An 18,456-nucleotide genomic window follows, 5' to 3' on the forward strand; every position below is an offset into this window, starting at 1 on the left:
ACCCTCCTCCGCGCTGCCTTCCTTCAGGCTCCCTGAAGGATTAGGTTGAGCCTGGTTGGGGGGGGGGGGGGGAGACGACACATGCCTTACAGCCGATGAATGATTCCTCACTCTCCTGCCCTTTTATTATTAGAACCAAAGGATTAGGTCCTCCACCCAACGGCTAAAGTGTGTAGCGCCTGACCTACCGATGTACCCGGACGTTCCTGCTAGAGGAAGCCGTTTCCTGTGTAACTCTAGAGACGGCAGTACGCAAACACAGGAGGGTTTCAGTTAAAAATAAAACCACTCACCTTTCGGTGAAATAACGTCAAACATAAAACACCGGAGGCGGTGGCTCTCGTTTGGCCCTCCCACCGCCGAACGGATGATGGGCTGGCCTGGTCGGTGAGGAACGTGTTAGGATTTATACACCGTACAGTTTGAGCCTCCTTCTTCATTAGGAGAAAGAAGAAGTGGTGTTAGGAAGGGACCAGCGATAATCTCTGGGCTCAGAGCAACGGAACGGCCAGCGAAGCACCGCTGACCTGCAGGCATTGATTCGTTTGTGCTCTTCTCATCATCCCACTGTTTTGATGTGCAGAGTGGGCAAGTCTTTTATTAACGCACTCTGTGTCCATCAACACAGCCCCCCCCGCCTGCCTGCCCTCCTCCCCCCTGCCCCCAGCGAGTCCAGAGAAAGAGATCGGCGCTCTGGCCCGAGCCGCCCGCAGCGCCCGTCCAGCATTGCACTTATTTCACTTGTTTCCCCTCCAGGATCAAATTACGGACTCACAGGGAGGAGGAAGCAAGGCATGGGGGGTGGGGGCGCAGTTGAGAGATAAATCCATAATCCACCAAAAACACTCTGTCCGTCACTCGGCGACTCAGACGCTTTTGCCCTGTACTCTAACTCAATAAATAGCTTTCAAGTAGGGAAGAGGTATTCACCCAGTGCCCTGATCTCCCCCCTCCCATCCCCCTTGCTGATGAAGAAGGACACTCACTCAGCTATTCCGGCCCATCACAACGTACACCACCGTCCTGTCCTAACGCACTTCATCATCAGAGCCCCCCCTCCTTTTCCTCCTCCTCTTCCTCCTTAACAGCCTTAGCCTTCCAACCTTTTTTCCCGCCGGCAAACCGCAGGGTTATTAGCACGCTACTTCCTATCCTACCTTTCTCCCCCCCGCCCTTTGTGCTAATGGCCGCTCTGAGCTACTGCTGCTCTATTTTTGTTGCTGCTGTTCTCACATGAGGGCAAAACACGATCCATAACTTATGTCGGCTTATGTGAAGCAAACGGTGGGTTCGTACCCATTGATGCGCTCGTATGGGGGGGTGGGGCGGCGTTCTACGCCCCTAGCGTTCTGACGAGTACCTTGGCTTTGAGCGACAGTCAAGCCTGCGTCTAATTCAGTCACCATGATGGATGGGCGGATTAGCCGCGCAGGAAAGTACCGTAGAAGCCCTGTGTAGACACGCTGCGTAGGCACTGTGCGTTCAGCCAGCTGGTCCGAGGAGCAGTGGATGTATCTGCTGGAGCAACCGGTCAGGCAGACAGATAGTGTATGCAACCCTGTGAAAGTTTAAAGGTGACATAGTATACCAGCAGGTGTGAGTGTGATTAGCCGTTACAAGCCGTTTTGAAAATCTGCCTCTTCTGACATCACAAGTGGGCATGTATGACCCATGTATCTAGATGTATGACGGATAGATAAGCAACGTTTGCTTCAGTCCACTGGAGTAGGTTGGTTGACTGATCTATCCAACACACATCTCGGTAGACACGCCCACTTGTGTTGTCAGAAGAGGCCGATTTTCAAAACGGCTTTTAACGGCTAAACCCACTAACACCTGGAGGTGTAATAGGTCACCTTTTAAAAAAATTTAAAAAAAACATTGGCTGTGACAATCAAATGTTGACATGACATCTTCGGTGATACATATCCTGCATAATATCCGGGTTGCAAACACTGCATCTATTAAGCAAAGTGGAACTTATTTTGTTCATCACACGGTCGGTTCTCCCCGTGCTAAATGCTACCGACAGTTGTCTTCAGCGTCAGGACGCCTCCAGCCGAGGTCACGGCTTAAACATCCACCGGCTGACCCCCCCCCCCCCCCTTCTGCCTCCAGGTCATACCTGGACATGCTGAAGGTGACCATGTTCAGCTACCTGTTCTGGTTCGTCCTCACCATCCTCTTCTTCACGGGCACCACGCGCATCAGTGTCTTCTGCCTGGGCTACCTGGTGGCCTGCTTCTACTTCCTGCTCTTCGGGGGGGAGCTGCTGCTCAAGCCAATCAAAAAGATCCTCCGCTTATGGGACCTCCTCATCGCCTACAACGTCTTCGTCATCACCATGAAGAACATCCTGTCGGTGAGTTTACGACGTCGGCACACCGCAGGCCGCTTTGTTTATTTCCGTTACGAGGTTTGCTCGCGTGGTGCAAGGTCACAATGCATTTTATGTTTTAAGATGAATTTATTAAAAGATTTCAAAGGTGACGTAATATACCACCCGGTGTGAGTGTGATTAGCCGTTACAAGCCGTTTTGAAAATCTATCCAGCGCACATCTAGGTGGTCTGGCCCACTTGTGATGTCAGAAGAGGCCGATTTTCTAGACGACAACAGCTAATCCCACTCACACCTGGTGGTATATTATGTCAACTTTAATGAAAATAAATATCTGTTAAGTCACTCTCCATCGCCGAATGAGGTAACACATTGGTGATTGAGCCTAGGGGCCGCCGATGACAGCCCTTGTATTCACAGTATTATGAATTTTTAGGAAATGAATATCGACGGCGTTACGATTGGGATCTATGGGAACAATTACTGCTTACCATCAAAGGTGTCGCCAGGAAGAACAAAAAGAAAATCGTTGATGTGTTTTTCTGGGTCCACAGAATGTGATGCTTGTGACAATGTATGGCTCCTGCTGTTGTTCTTCTAGATCCTTGCCTGCGGCTACATCAACGATCTCCTAGTGAACCACTGCTGGTTGATCCAGCTGCTGAGCCTTGCCTGCACCATCAAGGAGTACAACTCAAACGATATCAAACAGGAACACATCGGTAAGACACACGAGTCCATCCCACTTTGCCTCGGAGCGTTCGGCCTCTCTCTCTCTCTCTCCGGCCCTTCTCGTTCGGGGCCCAGCTTGTGTGATTTGATTTTGTGAAGAGAATCCTTCCAGAGAGGTCCCAATTCAACAAAACAATCTGATTCCCCCACAGCAAGAAAAATAACTAGAACTACATTAGCTTTGTAGTTGGTCCTGATGAAATAGTATCGACCATAGAAAGTCAGGTATTTAACAAGGAAGAAATCCAACCCGCTCAGCTCCACACACCCACTATATGTTGTCCTCTTGGCGTTGTTGTTCCTCTTCACTTTAGCTCTCTCCCAGGTCGATTCACTCTTCCATTTCAACGTCGGCAGAAATCAATCTGCCGTACTGCTCCAGGGCACAGGTGCTGTTCCTGTTTTAGGGCGGTTCAATATCGCCGTAAATGCATCGTTTGGAAAGGGCCGCGTGGCAATGCACAGATTCCAATAAAAACAGAAAGAAGCCGACGTCAGGCCGAAGAAGTCAGGGAGGGACTCTTTACATCGCAGTGCGACGTACTGAGCGGGCGTTTCCTTTGCCAACGCTCGGAACGTGGTGCACACCTGTACGTTACTAACAACCCCTTCGACCCTGGTGACTCTGAGGCAGAGACCATCTGCATGGTGTCAGCGGTGGTGTCGGTACCGTATCGGAGTACACCAAGTGCAATCATGTGCTGTAATGCAACAAGGCCCTTCCTGACTTTCACATCCCTATCGATCCGGGTGGTACTCTAACACTGCGTATACCCCCCCCCACCCCTTCAGATATAGAGGACCGTTGCGAGCTCCCCAAGGACGAGGCGGGTATCATCTGGGACAGCATCTGCTTCGCCTTCCTGCTGCTGCAGCGCCGCGTCTTCATGAGCTACTACTTCCTGCACGTGGTGGCCGACATACGCGCCTCGCAGATCCTCGCCTCCAGGTAGACCCCCCCCCCCCATGCGGGATCCGTGTCAGTCGCCACAGAAGGCCACGCCCCTGGTCATGTCGGACACTTAAACCCCAACACTAGTTGTGGATGGGTAAGGTAGACAGGTTGGAGGGCTACGGCGTAGTTCTGATTAAGTGAATCGGTGAGTGCGAAGGTGCTCTTTGGTATACAAAAACATAGTTTCTAAAAAGATAGGCTGACCCCAAGGCACTCTTCTTAAAGTTAAAAAAGCTTTTATAAATAGGCTATTCATAATGGAATTCCTAAAAAGTTGCCAACATGTTTCGGCCATTGTAGGCCTTCATCAGGACAAGAAGTTGTAGATGGGTTTGCATTAGATGAGGTTAGAACCATGCTATTGTGTTGGTACCCACTCCCCTGCTGATAAAGCGTTGATTTGTCTCACCTGTGCAGGGGCGTTTACATTCCCGCCCAACAGTGAGGAAAAATGTTTTTTTTTAAAGCCGGCGTTAAGGGTGACATACTATTCCACCAGGTGTGAGTGTGACAAATGGGCGTGTCCACCTAGATATCATACACCTAGGTGGACACGCCCACTTGTGATGTCAGAAGAGGCAGATTTTCAAACGGCTTGTAACGGCTCATCACACCCACACGTGGTGGTACAATAAACCACCTTTAAGGGGTTTGATCCCCTTTTAACAACAGTGAGAGTGCAGCCAAACCTCCCCATGCATGACTCCTTTTTCTTCCTTTGTTCTCTGCATTTGGAGACGGGTACGGTCCAACGGTTGTGCGTTGTGCTTGCTTTCTGTGGGTCCCAGGGGCGCGGAGCTGTTCCAGGCCACCATCGTGAAGGCAGTGAGGGCCAGGCTGGATGAGGAGCACAGGTCCATGGAGCAGCTGAAAAGACAGTGAGGACACCTCCGCACCACTCAGACACATCGTTCACACCGGCAGAGTTTGAAGCAAACACGTCCTTTTAAGACTCATCTCCTGCCGGTCTTGTGTTGAGTTTGTTTTGCCCTTCAAATGCTTGCTGACAGTACCGAAGATGTCCTCGATGTTTGCTATTTATTCGATTGGATTTGGTTTTATTCACCTTTATGAAGGCCCGTAGTCTAGCAACAATTTAACCAGGTGAACAAAGTGTGTTAACCGCAAATTGCATCCGTGGAGTAAAACTGGTGACTGGTTAAAGCTCTTCTGGGAAGCCAGCTGATTGTAATGCATGATGTACTTCTAATGTGATAATGTACTTCTAATGTGATAATGTACTTCTATCACTTGCGCTTACCTCGGAAGGAGAACTTACACTTTGCATTAACCTCCACTGGCCCCTCTAATGACCACTCCACAGTAACATAATGGGGGCCCCTTCCTAATTTCCTTACGGATCTCTGATGTTTGTTTTGATTAAGCCGGCGTTTGGGCGTGGTGTCTTTGTCCACTCCCAAGCATTAGCTCCAACAGCAACAACATGTGTTCATCATTTACGTCACCAGTAAAACGTAGCGCAGCACGTTTGAGCCACGTTAAAACACTGAATACCAAAGATAATAAAAAGTTGGTAAAGTGCCGATTGTTGCCAGCTTTTGGGTTTTCCAAAGGATGAAGAGATATGTTGCGAGTCCTCGTGCACTGACAGTCCAGGGTTGGTAGCCATCCCCCTTAAACCTAGCCTGGCTATCGCCAGTCCAAGCTCAATCGTAGATTGAGCTTGGACTGGGGAGGCTGCTGTCATTCTCTTCAGCACAAGAGGCGTGATCGACGGGCCTAGTTCAACTGACTCTGTACGCGATTGGGTGCTTGCCATCGCTTCCCTGTCGTCATCGTCTTAAACCAGCCAATAGCGCGCCAGCGGGGAGAATCCAGCTTGGTGATTGGCTCCCACAAAAACGTACCGGAGGCAAAAAAGAAATGTATTGCTCCTCTCCAGACCCTTCTGCAGGGCGAACTCAAATCGCCGGCAGTACGGGCTGGGGGGCCACCCAGTCTGCCTTTTGACCCTCTTGTTCCCGTCAGGATGGACCGCATCAAGATGAGGCAGCAGAAGTTCAAGAGGGGCAAGGAGAAGATGCTGAGCATGACCCAGGAGTCTGGCGAGGGCCCGAGCCTGGTGCCGCCCGAGGAAGAGGATGACGGTACGATGAAGGCCACCAGCACGGCCCCGCTAGGGCCGCTTTAGGGTTCACTGTTGTGTAGCTAAATGGGAGGGAGGGGCGGGGGTTTACAGGTTTCAGAGGAAGCTCTCGGTGGAGAAAGGTAAGGGCACGTGTTGTGTTGTAAGGCCTCTGTAGGTTGAAGCTCTAACTCAGCTCTACTGTATAGACAATGTAAATGTGGTAAAAAAAAAAGAAACGTAAGGTTTGTTTTCAAGCATGATTTTTGCTGTTTTTATCACAATCAGTTTTTGCTGTTTAAGTTCAATTTATGCTCCTTTTAATCAATACATTTAGGCTTTTTAGTTTACATTTAAGTTCCTTTTGGTCAATTCTCATGCTCTTTATTTCTACTTTATAATCTCTGCCTTTGAATCTAAAAAAGAGCAACGTCTTGAAAAAAAAAAAAAAGATAATACAATGTCTTGACTGATTTATCTATGAAATGTTGCATTGATCTATTTGTGGAATTTTTAGGAGCAGAGCGAACGAAAGCCAAGGCCAAAAAAAAGCAGTGGTGGAGGCCGTGGGTCGACCATGCTTCTAGTAGGTTGGCCCCTCCCCCCTCTCCTTTCTTCCACTCTGATTGGCCCTTGTGTCCTTGATCAGAACTCTTTGAGGATTCCCACACTGACCCGGGGCTCTGAGGAAACCTCTGCTATACCAAAAGCTCCTCCCAGACCTTGGTCCTTCTCTGCCTCTGTTTAGGGACCCATTGCTTCAACAGCCTTCATTGTAATTGGATTAAACCAAAGAAGCAGCAGTCAAAAGGTGTTAACTCGGGACCTCTGTGTCACTGTTGGTCTGTGGCGGCCGTAAACAGACAGGAAACAATAAGAAAACGACCTAAGGTGTGGGAGACTTGTTGCAGAAGCTTTTGGTATACACACTGGTCTTCCCTTTCCTTAGGATCCCACAGTGGGGAATCACTCAGCTGTAACACGTTTTAGAGGCAAAGAGATGAAGCACCCCCCAGCCTTTCTCTGAAAACAAAAGACAAAGGGTGACGGACTCGTCCTTTGCATGTAGACATGATCACGCAACAGGTGTCAGCGCACATGTCGAACCGTTAAAGTCAAACGTTAATCACCGGTTCGAGAAGAAGCGAAAACAAATCCTCCATCTTTCTTCATGTGGGCCTTCCGCTTTGCTGGTGGCCTGTTGCTCTGAACCCATGTCTGCACGTTCTAGTACAATGCACTCTCACGTAGCATTTCATTTTCTTTACCAAGTAGTGTGATCATTTCCCCTCTCCGCGGCATTTGGAAGCCAACCTTGTTGTCTTTATATGCTTCCCCAGCATACCCCCCCCTCTCTCTCCCCCCCCCCCCCCCCCCCCCCCCCCTCTCCCCCCCGTTCCGTTCTGACTTTTCTGTTCAAGGACGCACGGTGTCACACAACTCACACCCGAAGAGCTGCACCCTAACCGCTCTGCCACTCTGCTCGCTCTAAGAGCTGTGTGCTCTCCAAACTAACCACCACAAAAAAAAAACGTCTCCAGTGTTTGCACTTTTTGTTGTGTTTGTTGCGCTGGTAGTGTATTTTCTTGCTCGCAAGAAAATAGAGTTCCATCATCAACCCATACGATCTGTTGGTTATCTTCCTTTGGCCCTGTCCATCTTCTTCCAACGTCATCATCTCATACGCTTGGGAGTTTTCAAACGGTGTCCATCGCGTCCCGGCTGTCGGGTCGGGTTTGATGTCTGTCACCTGTCAGAGGATGTAAGGCTGTGTTAAGGTTGTGGCGTTAAGAATCAGGCCTTGAATGTTGTTTTTGTTGGATCGGTCGTCACACTCTTCCATGAACGAAAGGGGAGCCATTCGTCATGTCTTTGGTTTTCAAATGTGTATGTATGGAGGAACGATGTTATGCTGCTCATTGTGTGACCTAGGTTTCCTCTGTCCTTGGCTGGGTTTAACTGTGCTTTGCCCCTTGCTCCTCAGTGGTGAGAAGTGGAGATTATTACTTGTTTGAAACTGACAGTGAGGAAGAGGAGGAAGAGGAGGACAAAACCGAAGAGGACCTTCCTAAAAAGTCAGCGTTTCAGGTGAGACCTCCATGAACCCAGACGTCCGACCCCTTATCAAGTGTTTGGCTAACCCTATAGGCTTCATACACGTTTCAAGAATACTCAATGACTTACAACCTGACACATTCATTCGACAAGGCTTGACTAAGACATGGTCTGTGCACAGTTGAATTGTACTCACTCACTAACTCACTGTCTTTAACATTAACAATGGTTTTCTACTAACCTCCTTCTGTTTGGTCCTTCCCTCTGTAGCGTGCTATCGGAAAGTTTGCCTCTGCTGTGCTGGCATTGCCAAAGTCTATTATCAAACTGCCCAAAACTGTACTGCAGTATGTAATGAAGGCAGGCAAGGTATTTAAGCAAGAGATTCCTGAGCGCTGTGCTGTTGTATTGCTGTGAAGTCCTGCCAGCCTGATAATGTGCAATGCATCGTAGACTGCTTCTCCATCCCCTGTGTTTTGTCTCCTTGTCTGGAAGTACTCTGAGGCGTATTTCGCCTAATGTCAGGGGCACAGGCACAAGAACAGCCAGGCAGGACCCATTGGGCAGGCGCCTCATCCAAAGAACCCCACATTAGTGCACCTCGAAATGCATTTTTGGTTTCTACAATGGCTGGCTGCCGTGGTGCTTAGATCACCCGATGTGTCCTTGTTGTTCTCGGGGTTTTACACTTTTTGGAGAGCCCCGAAAGGAAAAAGACAATAAGACAAGTTAACATGGAATGGAAAGGGACAGTGCAACTTTCGAAGCATGTAGAAATGCCTGAGTGATCAGATTAAAGTCTGAATGACCCAGATCCCTGTACGCGTCTTTTTTTCCTGATCCTTTTTGTGTCAAGTTCCCGTCTTTTTATTAACATAAATATACAACTCAGAGAAAGACAATGACAAGCGCCGATGTTGCTTGAGACAATGCCGTGTTTGTGTGCATGATTACCGTCGTTGGTTTTGCCTTCGCTCCCCTTTTTGAGTCATTGTTTTACAGTTTGCTGTACAAACAAACTGGTTAAGTGGTTCTGCTGTCTCCCACCAGTTCCTCTACCACGCCTGGATCACAGACCCCAAGACGGCCCTCAGGGAGAAGGCCAAAGAGAAGCGCAAGTTCTGGAAGAAGTACACCAAGGGAGTACGAGGCAGAAAAAGCAAGAAAGAGAGTAGGTTCCAGAACCAAAACAAAGTTGATGTATTATTTGGCAGCGGTGGACTCCGCGTTGACTGTAACACGTACGTTATGTGTCCTGTGTGTATGTTTAAAGGTCATGTGACTATAGAGTTAGGAGACCCACCGGAGGGTGTAGGGGAAGACGAGAACGGCAAGAAGTCTGAAGGCCCAGGTTTGTTGTTTCCCTTTGTCATGACAACCGTAGCCACGGGAACAATAACATCTGTCTATTCACTTGAGTCTGAAAACTAAACAAAACCTCATGGGGTTAAGCCAACACGCGAGCTACATTTTATGCCACGAATGTCCATTTTGAGGTTTTATGTCTCTCTCGCTGATGTGTCAGGGAGTCCAAAAAATACAATATGTAGTCACATCAAACGTCACATTTCGGACTCTAGTCTAAACTCACCTTTTAAAAAAACCATGTAAAGCGTGCATGCAAACATAAATAAAGGCATACCATGACCCCCCTTTCCCCACAGACAACATCATCAAGCGCATGTACAACATCATCAAGTTCTCGCTGGTGCTGTGCCAGACCACGGTGGACAGCTTCACCAAGTGGATGAACGAGATGTGCCGGGAGCACATCGACATCTCCACCGTGCTGCGCATCGAGCGCTGTATGCTCACCCGCGAGGTCAAGAAGGTACGCGCCGCCATAAGGCTCTGTAGCACAACTGTTCAGGAATATGGTGCAGTCCAAAATCACCTCACCTAAATGCTGCAACACTTCAATGTAATAATGTGCACTTTCCACTGTGCATGTGTGATTAAGTATCTATTCTGTGGTGAAGGACCTCTTAGCCTCATTTGTTGTGTAACCCTTAGGCGTGTACATTTATGCCCTTATGGCATGACATTGTAATCACGTGTGTCACGTGTGTGAAAAAAATCACATGTGTGATTTTTTTTTATTTTATTTTATTTTATGTATTGCTGGACACTTTATGCACTTTATTTTATTGTTGCATCATTCTAAAGTGACATCGTAATCACTGTGTGATTGTTTATTTTATTTTATATGCTGGAGACTTTATACACTTTGTTTTATTATTGCACCTTTCTAAAGTTACATTGTAATCACTGTGATTCTTTTATTTTATTTTATTTTATTTTATGTACGTATGTATTGCTGGACACTTTATACACTTTATTTTATTATTGCACCTTTCCAAAGTGACATTGTAATCACTGTGTGATTCTTTTATTTTATTTTATGTATGTATTGTTGGACACTTTATACACTTTATTTTATTATTGCACCTTTCCAAAGTGAGTCTCTCAGGTATGGGAGGGAGTAAAGCTCTTTGCGTCTCTCCGGGCTCCCTCAGGGCAACGTGCCGTCCAGGGACCACATCCACGTGTACTACCAGAAGGCCATGCGGCTCAACATGTCCCGGCAGTCCAGCATGGACCTGCTCAGCGAGGATGACTCAGGCTCCCAGAGGGGCCCCAGACGGAGGCAGGGAGGCTTCCGCATGGAAAGCCTGGACTCCATGGCCTCCCGGGACAGCATCTCCAGGTAGGGGGGGGTCCAGAGCCCCGGCTCAGCCCATGCAGAGCGTATACATGCATGCATACTTCCCTCCGTCCGTCCGTCCGTCCGTCCGTCGATCCGTTGATCCGTCCATCCGTCCACCCATACTAACACATGTGTACATACAAAGAAACACACACACACACACACACACACACACACACACACACACACACACACACACACACACACACTATACTGGATTACACAAATGCTTCATTGAGGAAGGCCGACACCGATTTTGGGGTTAAAAGGGTCCTAATTACTTTTTCGCCTCCTTCGATATCTACTCATATTGGTATTAGTAAAGTACATATAACAATGCAAGCAAAAACGTGGAACCTTCATTCACAAATGGATTTGTGCCCCCCAAGTCCTATTGGTCGACACGTCGATGTTTCACAGAGGCAAGCGTTTGTACCGCTGGCACGAGGATTTTCCACTGGAGAATGATGCATGACGTGCTCAAACTGCCTAGCGCCATTCGTTTCCGATCCTTTGTCGCCCCGCCACTAGCGACCGAACCGTTCCCGTGGCTCTGTGTGTGTGTTTGTGTGTTGTGTAAGTGTTTGTGCGTTGTGTACCGCGATTGTCGGGGCCTCATGATTTCACCGCCGCGTCATACGCATACAATACACTGTCTATTGTATGACATGTTAGCCCCCGGGGGCTAACATGTCGGCTCGTCATCCCCCCCCCCCTGTACCGTCTGTCTGTCCACGCCAGCGGGTACACGGAGGCCACCATGCTGTCCCGCCAGTCCACCCTTGACGACCTGGACGGCATGCCTGAGTGCATCCCCAAAACCAGCGAGCGGGCGCGGCCCAAGCTGCGCAAGATCTACGGCATGGACGCCTCCAACTCCTCGGCCGACAGCGGGAGCAGCCTCGTGTCCAGGTTACCATCCCCCCCGTCCCCCCCCATCCCAACACATACCCACCATCATACTGCACGACATGAGGCACGTCGTCAACGTCGATGTGTTCTTCACGTCGGCGGCACCTCGTAACGACGGCTGGTTTCGTACTCTCTGTTCTGTGTGGCGTTCTGGGGGCGTGAGCGGGCGTGGTCGGTTGTAAGGTAACCTGTTGTCATCCGTCCGTCCCCCCCACCGCAGCGAGGCCACCCAGTGCATCACGCTGTACTCCCGGCAGGGGACCACGGACACCATCGAGGAGGTGGAGGACGAGCATGACCAGGGAGAAGACAGGCGCCAGGCGGAGCCCTGGCGCTCCCAGGAGCCAGAGGGGTCCCCACAGCCGGAGGGGTCTCTGGAGCCAGGGGGGTCCCCACAGCCGGAGGGGTCTCTGGAGTCAGGGGGGTCACAAGAGCCAGAGGGATCCCAACAGCCAGAGGGGTCTGTGGAGCAAGAGGGGTCACAGGAGCCAGAGGGGTCCCAACAGCCGGAGGGGTCTCTGGAGTCAGGGGGGTCACAAGTGCCGGAGGGGTGCCAGGATTATGAGGGGTCCCTCCAGCCGGAGGGGTCCACACAGCAAGAGGGGTCCTTGGAGCCAGAGGGGTCCCCTCAGCCGGAGGGGTCCTTGGAGCTAGAGGGGTCCCCTCAGCCGGAGGGGTCCTTGGAGCCAGAGGGGTCCCCACAGCCGGAGGGGTCCTTGGAGCTAGAGGGGTCCCAGGAGCAGGCGGAGTGCGGGGATTCTGAGGGGTCCCAGGAGCCTGAAGGGTCGGAGGAGCCGGACTGGACTCAGGTACTGGACGGGTCCCAGGAGACGGAAGCCGGGCCCTGGGGAGTGGACAACCCTGCTTGGCAGAAGGACGAAGAGGAGGAAGACCAGGAGGACCCGTGCAGACAAGGGGTCTCCTGGGATTCCTTTGGCCCAGGAGAGGGCCCCTCCATGACGGCGGCGGAGCTGGAGGAGGGGGCGGGGCCGGGGCCGGCCAGGGTCCAGGATCCGGACGGCACCACAGACAGCGAGGACGGGGAGGCCGGATCGCGGGAGTTCTCCCGGCGCCAGGGCCGGTCTGCGCTGCTCTACACCCCCGACACGGACGCCTCCAAGACGTCCGACGCCGAGGTGCCGCCGAGTTACAGCAAGGTGGTGAGCTTCGACCGGCTGGAGTTGAGCGACGACGACGACAGCGACGTGGACCGCGGGAGGATGGCGATGACCTCGGACAGCCGGTCCGAGGGAAGCACCCGCTCCGACCTGGCGCAGCCCTCCATGACGACCGAGCTGACCGCCAGCGAACTGCTGCTCAGCAAGTGAGTACAGCCGGTACGACGACGGCAACGCTAATGTCAGTCCCTCGAGAAAAACGCGATTATGCGATCGCATAATTCAACGCATAATCCGTCAAAGTCCGCATATTCATGCGGGGGGCCGCATTTTTTCAAATATGCTGCACTTTCAACGCATAAATTGCAGATTTCCGCGCAAAATATGCGGGGCTTGCATGTTTTCATAATCCCCTCATTTTCGTTGCAAAGAAGTCACCTATATCTTAGCAGAAAGTTGAAAAATGTTGCATTTACTTCACACAAGAGCAGCCATTTCCCCCTGTTGCCATGGGAATGTTATGAAGTGACGTAATTACGCGACGTGAATGTCTTCGAAAAGCTGCATTTTTCGCAAGTTCCCGCATTTTTTAGCTAGTTCCCGCAATTTCATCGCATAAAATTGCATAAATATGCCGCATATTTCATCGCATTTTTTAAGAAAACGTGCCGCATAATCAAGGATTTTTGGCCGCAATAATCACAAAAAAACGCCACATTTTTCTGGAGGGACTGTAATGTCCTGCTGACTGCGAGCATGAGATGGGTCAGCACCACGCAAGTAGTTATCCGTCTCAATCGAATTTGTATGAGAAAGGGACATTTAATTGAAACCTGCAGAAGCCTATGTACATGTATTTACTGCTGGGTCCGTAACCCCCTTGCGTTGCGTGAACGTGGAACCATAAAGAGCCCTCAAGTGTTTTAAGAGTATTATCCATCCAATCGTGGCTGAAGCAACCGTGGTTTGATTCAGGGGATCGGGGATAAAGAGGAGCCAATCCTAATCATGTTGAACCATGACCGCTGCAGTGAAGGTTTAAATACGCCTCAATCAAATTCAATGGGGCTAATCCCCATCTCTGGGAATAATGTGAAACTCACCCAATTCATTAGCGTCACTACTTTAATTCTTACCGTGGAACGAAGTCGAAGCCGCCCGTCTCTTCCTCACCTCCCTCCTCATCGCTCTCCGCTCTCTCCGTCCGTCCTTCCGTCCAGGATGTTCTACGACGAGGAGCTGGACCAGTCGGAGAAGTTCTACGACAGCCAGCCGCTGGTGCTGCAGCTGGGCTACGCCCTGTACAACATGCTGGTGGCCCACTCGGAGATGGTGTGCTACCTGGTGATCATCCTCAACCACATCATGTCGGCCAACTTCGCCACGCTGGTCATCCCCATCAACATCTTCCTGTGGGCCATGCTGTCGGTGCCGCGGCCCAGCAAGCGCTTCTGGATGACCGCCATCGTGTACACGGAGGTGGGTCTGGGGGGGGGTGGGGTTGACGCAAATGTGGATGTGTGTGGATATGTATGCATACACTTATGTACATATATATGAATATATATAGATGTGTGTGTGTGTGTGTGTATATTTATATTTATGTATATTTATATACTGTATAGATATGAATATGTCTATATATATATATATAGCTTATACAGTATATATGTGTGTGTATATCTGTGTGTATATATATATGTAAGGGATAATGTATAGAACGTAATGTATAGAAATTTATTTGTGACCAGCATTCTTAGTGTTGATCAGCAGAGAAATAGTCCGCCAAAGACGTTGACGTCGCTTAGCAACCGAAGACGCTGAGGACTACTTGAGGAGTGATACCAAAGACGTCATTAGAGGCAAAAGATTATACTTAGCAACGGTGAATTATCAAATATAATTCACCGCCGGAAGTTGTGAAGGGCCCATGCACGTGAACAGAGCGTTCCACAGCATTGAGAAGAGCCGTGTAATAAATATATATACCTTTTTTTGCAATGTTCTCTGGAAGTCGTTATCGACTGGTCTAGCCTCAGTGCTTACGCGTGTTATTGGTCATTAAGTTATGACCTAAAAATGATTAAAATATATACTTACCAATATTGCAGTACAGCATTTTGTACTATTGCAGTAGTCAGCCATGTACTGTGAAGAAACATGGATTCCATGAACATGGAATCACTGCTGGGTATATTCCAGAATATTTTTATATAGATTTGAAATGTCAATTGAAGGGTTATTACAGAACAATAAAACTCATATATACGTAGAATGAATCTGGAAAGTTATTTCTGCGTTGCAATGCTGATTTCCAATTGGCTCACCCGCAGCGCCATCATCATTGCACTCTGTTTGTCCTCTCCTCCTATAGGTCACAATCTGCATCAAGTACTTCTTCCAGTTTGGCTTCTTCCCCTTCAACCAGAACAAGGCCGAGAAGGCCAGGCCGTACCACCCGCCCAACATCATCGGTGTGGAGAAGAAGGACGGCTACGCCCACTACGACCTCATTCAGCTCCTAGCCCTCTTCTTCCATCGCTCCATCCTGAAGGTACGTCTCCTAGCAACCATGCAGCCTCCGCGGTACCCATGTCCCGATTGTCTGTTTCAAAGTGTAAGCTTGGTTTCATAGACCTCCAACGTGTGTCAACACCTTTGAGACTTGGCCGTGGAAACTCCTTCTCTACTGGACCGCTCTTCCTGTAGTGTACCTTTTGTTTGTTTGTGTGTCTGTGTGTGTGTGTGTGTGTGTGTTTGTGTGTGTGTAAGTGTAAGTGTATGTATGTGTGTTCTTCCGTTATATCCGTGAATTTACATTATACTTTATTTTAAAACTGCTCTCTGCTCATTTTGTGCCAATTTTACGAGTTTGCCAATGATTTGCATTTATTGCTTGGTTAATTTGTTTACATTTGTGTTTGGGTGTCTTAAGTAACTTAATCATTTATAATTGCTTTAAAAAAGTATGCTAAAAATGCGCCTTCATATTGATAACATGATGACATATGTTAATGACTATATTGTTTGTAAATGACACGTTGGTAATTATCCTTCGGTGGCCGCCGTGCATCACCCAAGTGGGTGCTACACACTGGTGGTGGTGAGTGAGGTCCCCTCCATTCAATCAATTATTATTATTATTATTATTATTATTATCCGCTCCAGTGCCACGGCCTGTGGGACGAGGACGACAAAAGGCAGCCGAAGCGGGAGCAGGCCGCCCAGGAGATGTCGGAGGACGAGGGAAACGGCGTGGGGCGGGCCGGCGAGAAGAAGGAGAAACTGAGGGACTCGGCGGCGGCCCCGTCGGTGAGGTCGGAGAGCCGGGGCTCCATGAGGTCCCTCAACTTTGAAGGCCCCGTGGACTCGGTGCAGGTGCAGATGCACCACTCCCAGCAGAAGACCTTCCAGCGGCGCAAGAGCTCCAGCGGGGGGTCGTTCATCTCCCACCACTCCGGCATGTCCTCGGCGCGGTCCAAGAGAGGTAAAGAACGTCCCTGTGATGGGATGGATGGATGGATGGATGGATGGATGGATGATGGATGGATGGATGGATGATGGATGGATGATGGATGGATGGATGGATGATGGATGGATGAATGGACGGATGATGGATGGATGATGGATGGATGGATGAACGGATGATGGATGGATGGATGGATGGACGGACGGACGGATGGATGGATGGATGGACGGACGGCATCAGTTGCAGGACAGCACCGTTTTGAAAGTAAACCAATCACGCTCATGTTTTCAGGGTTTATCAGGGTTGGTTGATCAGTGTTTGTATTAGTCACATGATCTCTGTTGCTATGTTTTTGAGTTGCATACAGGCCTTTACACTTACTCCTGCTTAGTGTATAGGAAGGACACTGATTCAGAGGCAGAGACAGGCTGGCTGTGTTTAACCTAATTAGGAGCGGTAGTGTTATCGGTGCTTTAGTGTCACATTAGAACGAGGATTAAACAGATGGCATGGGATGCAGACCAGGGCCATGCGGCTGAATCGAGAGGAAAGGCATTTTCGGTTTAATGAACTGGTAAATGTAAAATAAAGTTAAATTCAAATCGAGTATGAGAGTACTAAAGTTCTGGCTCAAGGTGGCCCCGGTGCAGGGCTGTTTTGGAAGACCTCAGGCGCTTTTACCTTCTTGAACACAATGGGTTTGGTGGGTTTAACCGCCCTGCCACGGCTCATTGCCGTGGACCAGACGTGTAATTGGTGTCGTTGCGTCGCCACAGGGAGCACCGCGTCCCACAACAGCAGCCGGCACGACGGCAGCGAGGCAAGCGTGCAGAAGAGCCGGAAGCAGCTGATGATGGAGAAGCTCAGAGAACAGCTGATCAGAGGCAAGGCCATGGTGGTCAAACGGTACGGCGGCCTCCGTTCTGCACTGACACGTTGTTACCCATGTGCACAGGAGGTCCACAAACAGTCCTGCAATGTTATGTGTAAAGAAATTGCGGATGGCAGTATTTGTTTGTGAATGACACATGTATTTCTGTGGATTAAGAACACTGGATTGCCTATTATAATTTTTTTTTATTATTCTGCCTTTTAATATGTTTGTTTTATATACTGCTGTATTTCCTTACATCACAAAGCAACAAGGATGGGATACTTGATCTGAACAAATGAATTATTGTGAAATGATGGGTTGAACACTGGGTACTACACTTTCCTAAGGCGTTCTCTCAATACACAAAGAATCATACCTCCTTGGTGCCGACGTAGTTTGTCCCCATTTCCTTGACAGAATATTGAAAAAAACGACTGTTCTTTACCTGGTTCTTTGCAGATGCATAGATTTCTACGAACCCATCCGCCAGTTCTTCTACAACCTGATCCACCCCGAGTACAGCGCCGTGACCGACGTCTACGTGCTCATGTTCCTCGCCGACACCGTCGACTTCATCATCATCGTGTTCGGATTCTGGGCTTTCGGCGTAGGTGTCGAGTGATAAGAGGACGGTCAATGTGTGGGGGAAAAATGTATTCCGTTACATTTGTTGATATAAAAACATTTGTGTCATTAAAGCTGCATTGGTGGTTTCCTGACCACTAGATGGCAGAGAAGGGCAGCACATCTAGACTTGTTATTTCAGCATTCTCCGTTGACACGATTTGGTAGTAGTTTTATCCTTTGGTCAACATGGCTGTTGGTTAGCTTAAATCCAAAACGTATCAATGACGGTGGATTGTGGAACTAATGGGAAGTGTCCCCGTTGTTCCAGAAACATTCTGCGGCAGACATCACCTCGTCCCTGTCAGAGGACCAAGTTCCTGGGCCTTTCCTGGTTATGGTTCTGATCCAGTTTGGGTCCATGGTGGTGGACCGCGCCCTCTACCTCAGAAAGACCGTCATGGGCAAGGTCGTCTTCCAGGTCATCCTGGTCTTCGGCATCCACTTCTGGATGTTCTTCATTCTGCCCGGAGTCACAGAGAAGTAGGAACATATGTTAAAGCACAGATCCGATGCACATTTGTGCATATTTTTCAGGTGTTGTTTTGGTATCATTGATGATTTATGACAACCACAACTTGCAGA

At 49.3% G+C, this 18,456-nt stretch overlaps 1 protein-coding gene across 1 annotated transcript in view; it reads left to right on the plus strand.

Annotated features, from left to right (window-relative positions):
* Positions 1-18,456, plus strand: part of piezo2b (piezo-type mechanosensitive ion channel component 2b) — an 84,411-nt gene that overhangs the window by 55,972 nt on the left and 9,983 nt on the right. Inside the window, exons 28-47 of the mRNA XM_079751243.1 lie at positions 2,119-2,362; positions 2,941-3,061; positions 3,864-4,020; positions 4,815-4,904; positions 6,016-6,134; positions 6,630-6,698; positions 8,097-8,200; positions 8,438-8,536; positions 9,218-9,338; positions 9,441-9,518; positions 9,832-9,998; positions 10,684-10,874; positions 11,616-11,786; positions 12,007-13,110; positions 14,125-14,383; positions 15,279-15,458; positions 16,073-16,391; positions 17,150-17,279; positions 17,707-17,854; positions 18,143-18,354. Coding sequence (XP_079607369.1) covers positions 2,119-2,362; positions 2,941-3,061; positions 3,864-4,020; positions 4,815-4,904; positions 6,016-6,134; positions 6,630-6,698; positions 8,097-8,200; positions 8,438-8,536; positions 9,218-9,338; positions 9,441-9,518; positions 9,832-9,998; positions 10,684-10,874; positions 11,616-11,786; positions 12,007-13,110; positions 14,125-14,383; positions 15,279-15,458; positions 16,073-16,391; positions 17,150-17,279; positions 17,707-17,854; positions 18,143-18,354 — 4,083 coding nt within the window. The remainder of the gene's footprint in view (positions 1-2,118; positions 2,363-2,940; positions 3,062-3,863; positions 4,021-4,814; positions 4,905-6,015; positions 6,135-6,629; positions 6,699-8,096; positions 8,201-8,437; positions 8,537-9,217; positions 9,339-9,440; positions 9,519-9,831; positions 9,999-10,683; positions 10,875-11,615; positions 11,787-12,006; positions 13,111-14,124; positions 14,384-15,278; positions 15,459-16,072; positions 16,392-17,149; positions 17,280-17,706; positions 17,855-18,142; positions 18,355-18,456) is intronic.

The sequence above is a fragment of the Pollachius pollachius genome, assembly GCF_949987615.1.
Source record: "Pollachius pollachius genome assembly, chromosome: 14".
Taxonomy (NCBI): domain Eukaryota; kingdom Metazoa; phylum Chordata; class Actinopteri; order Gadiformes; family Gadidae; genus Pollachius; species Pollachius pollachius.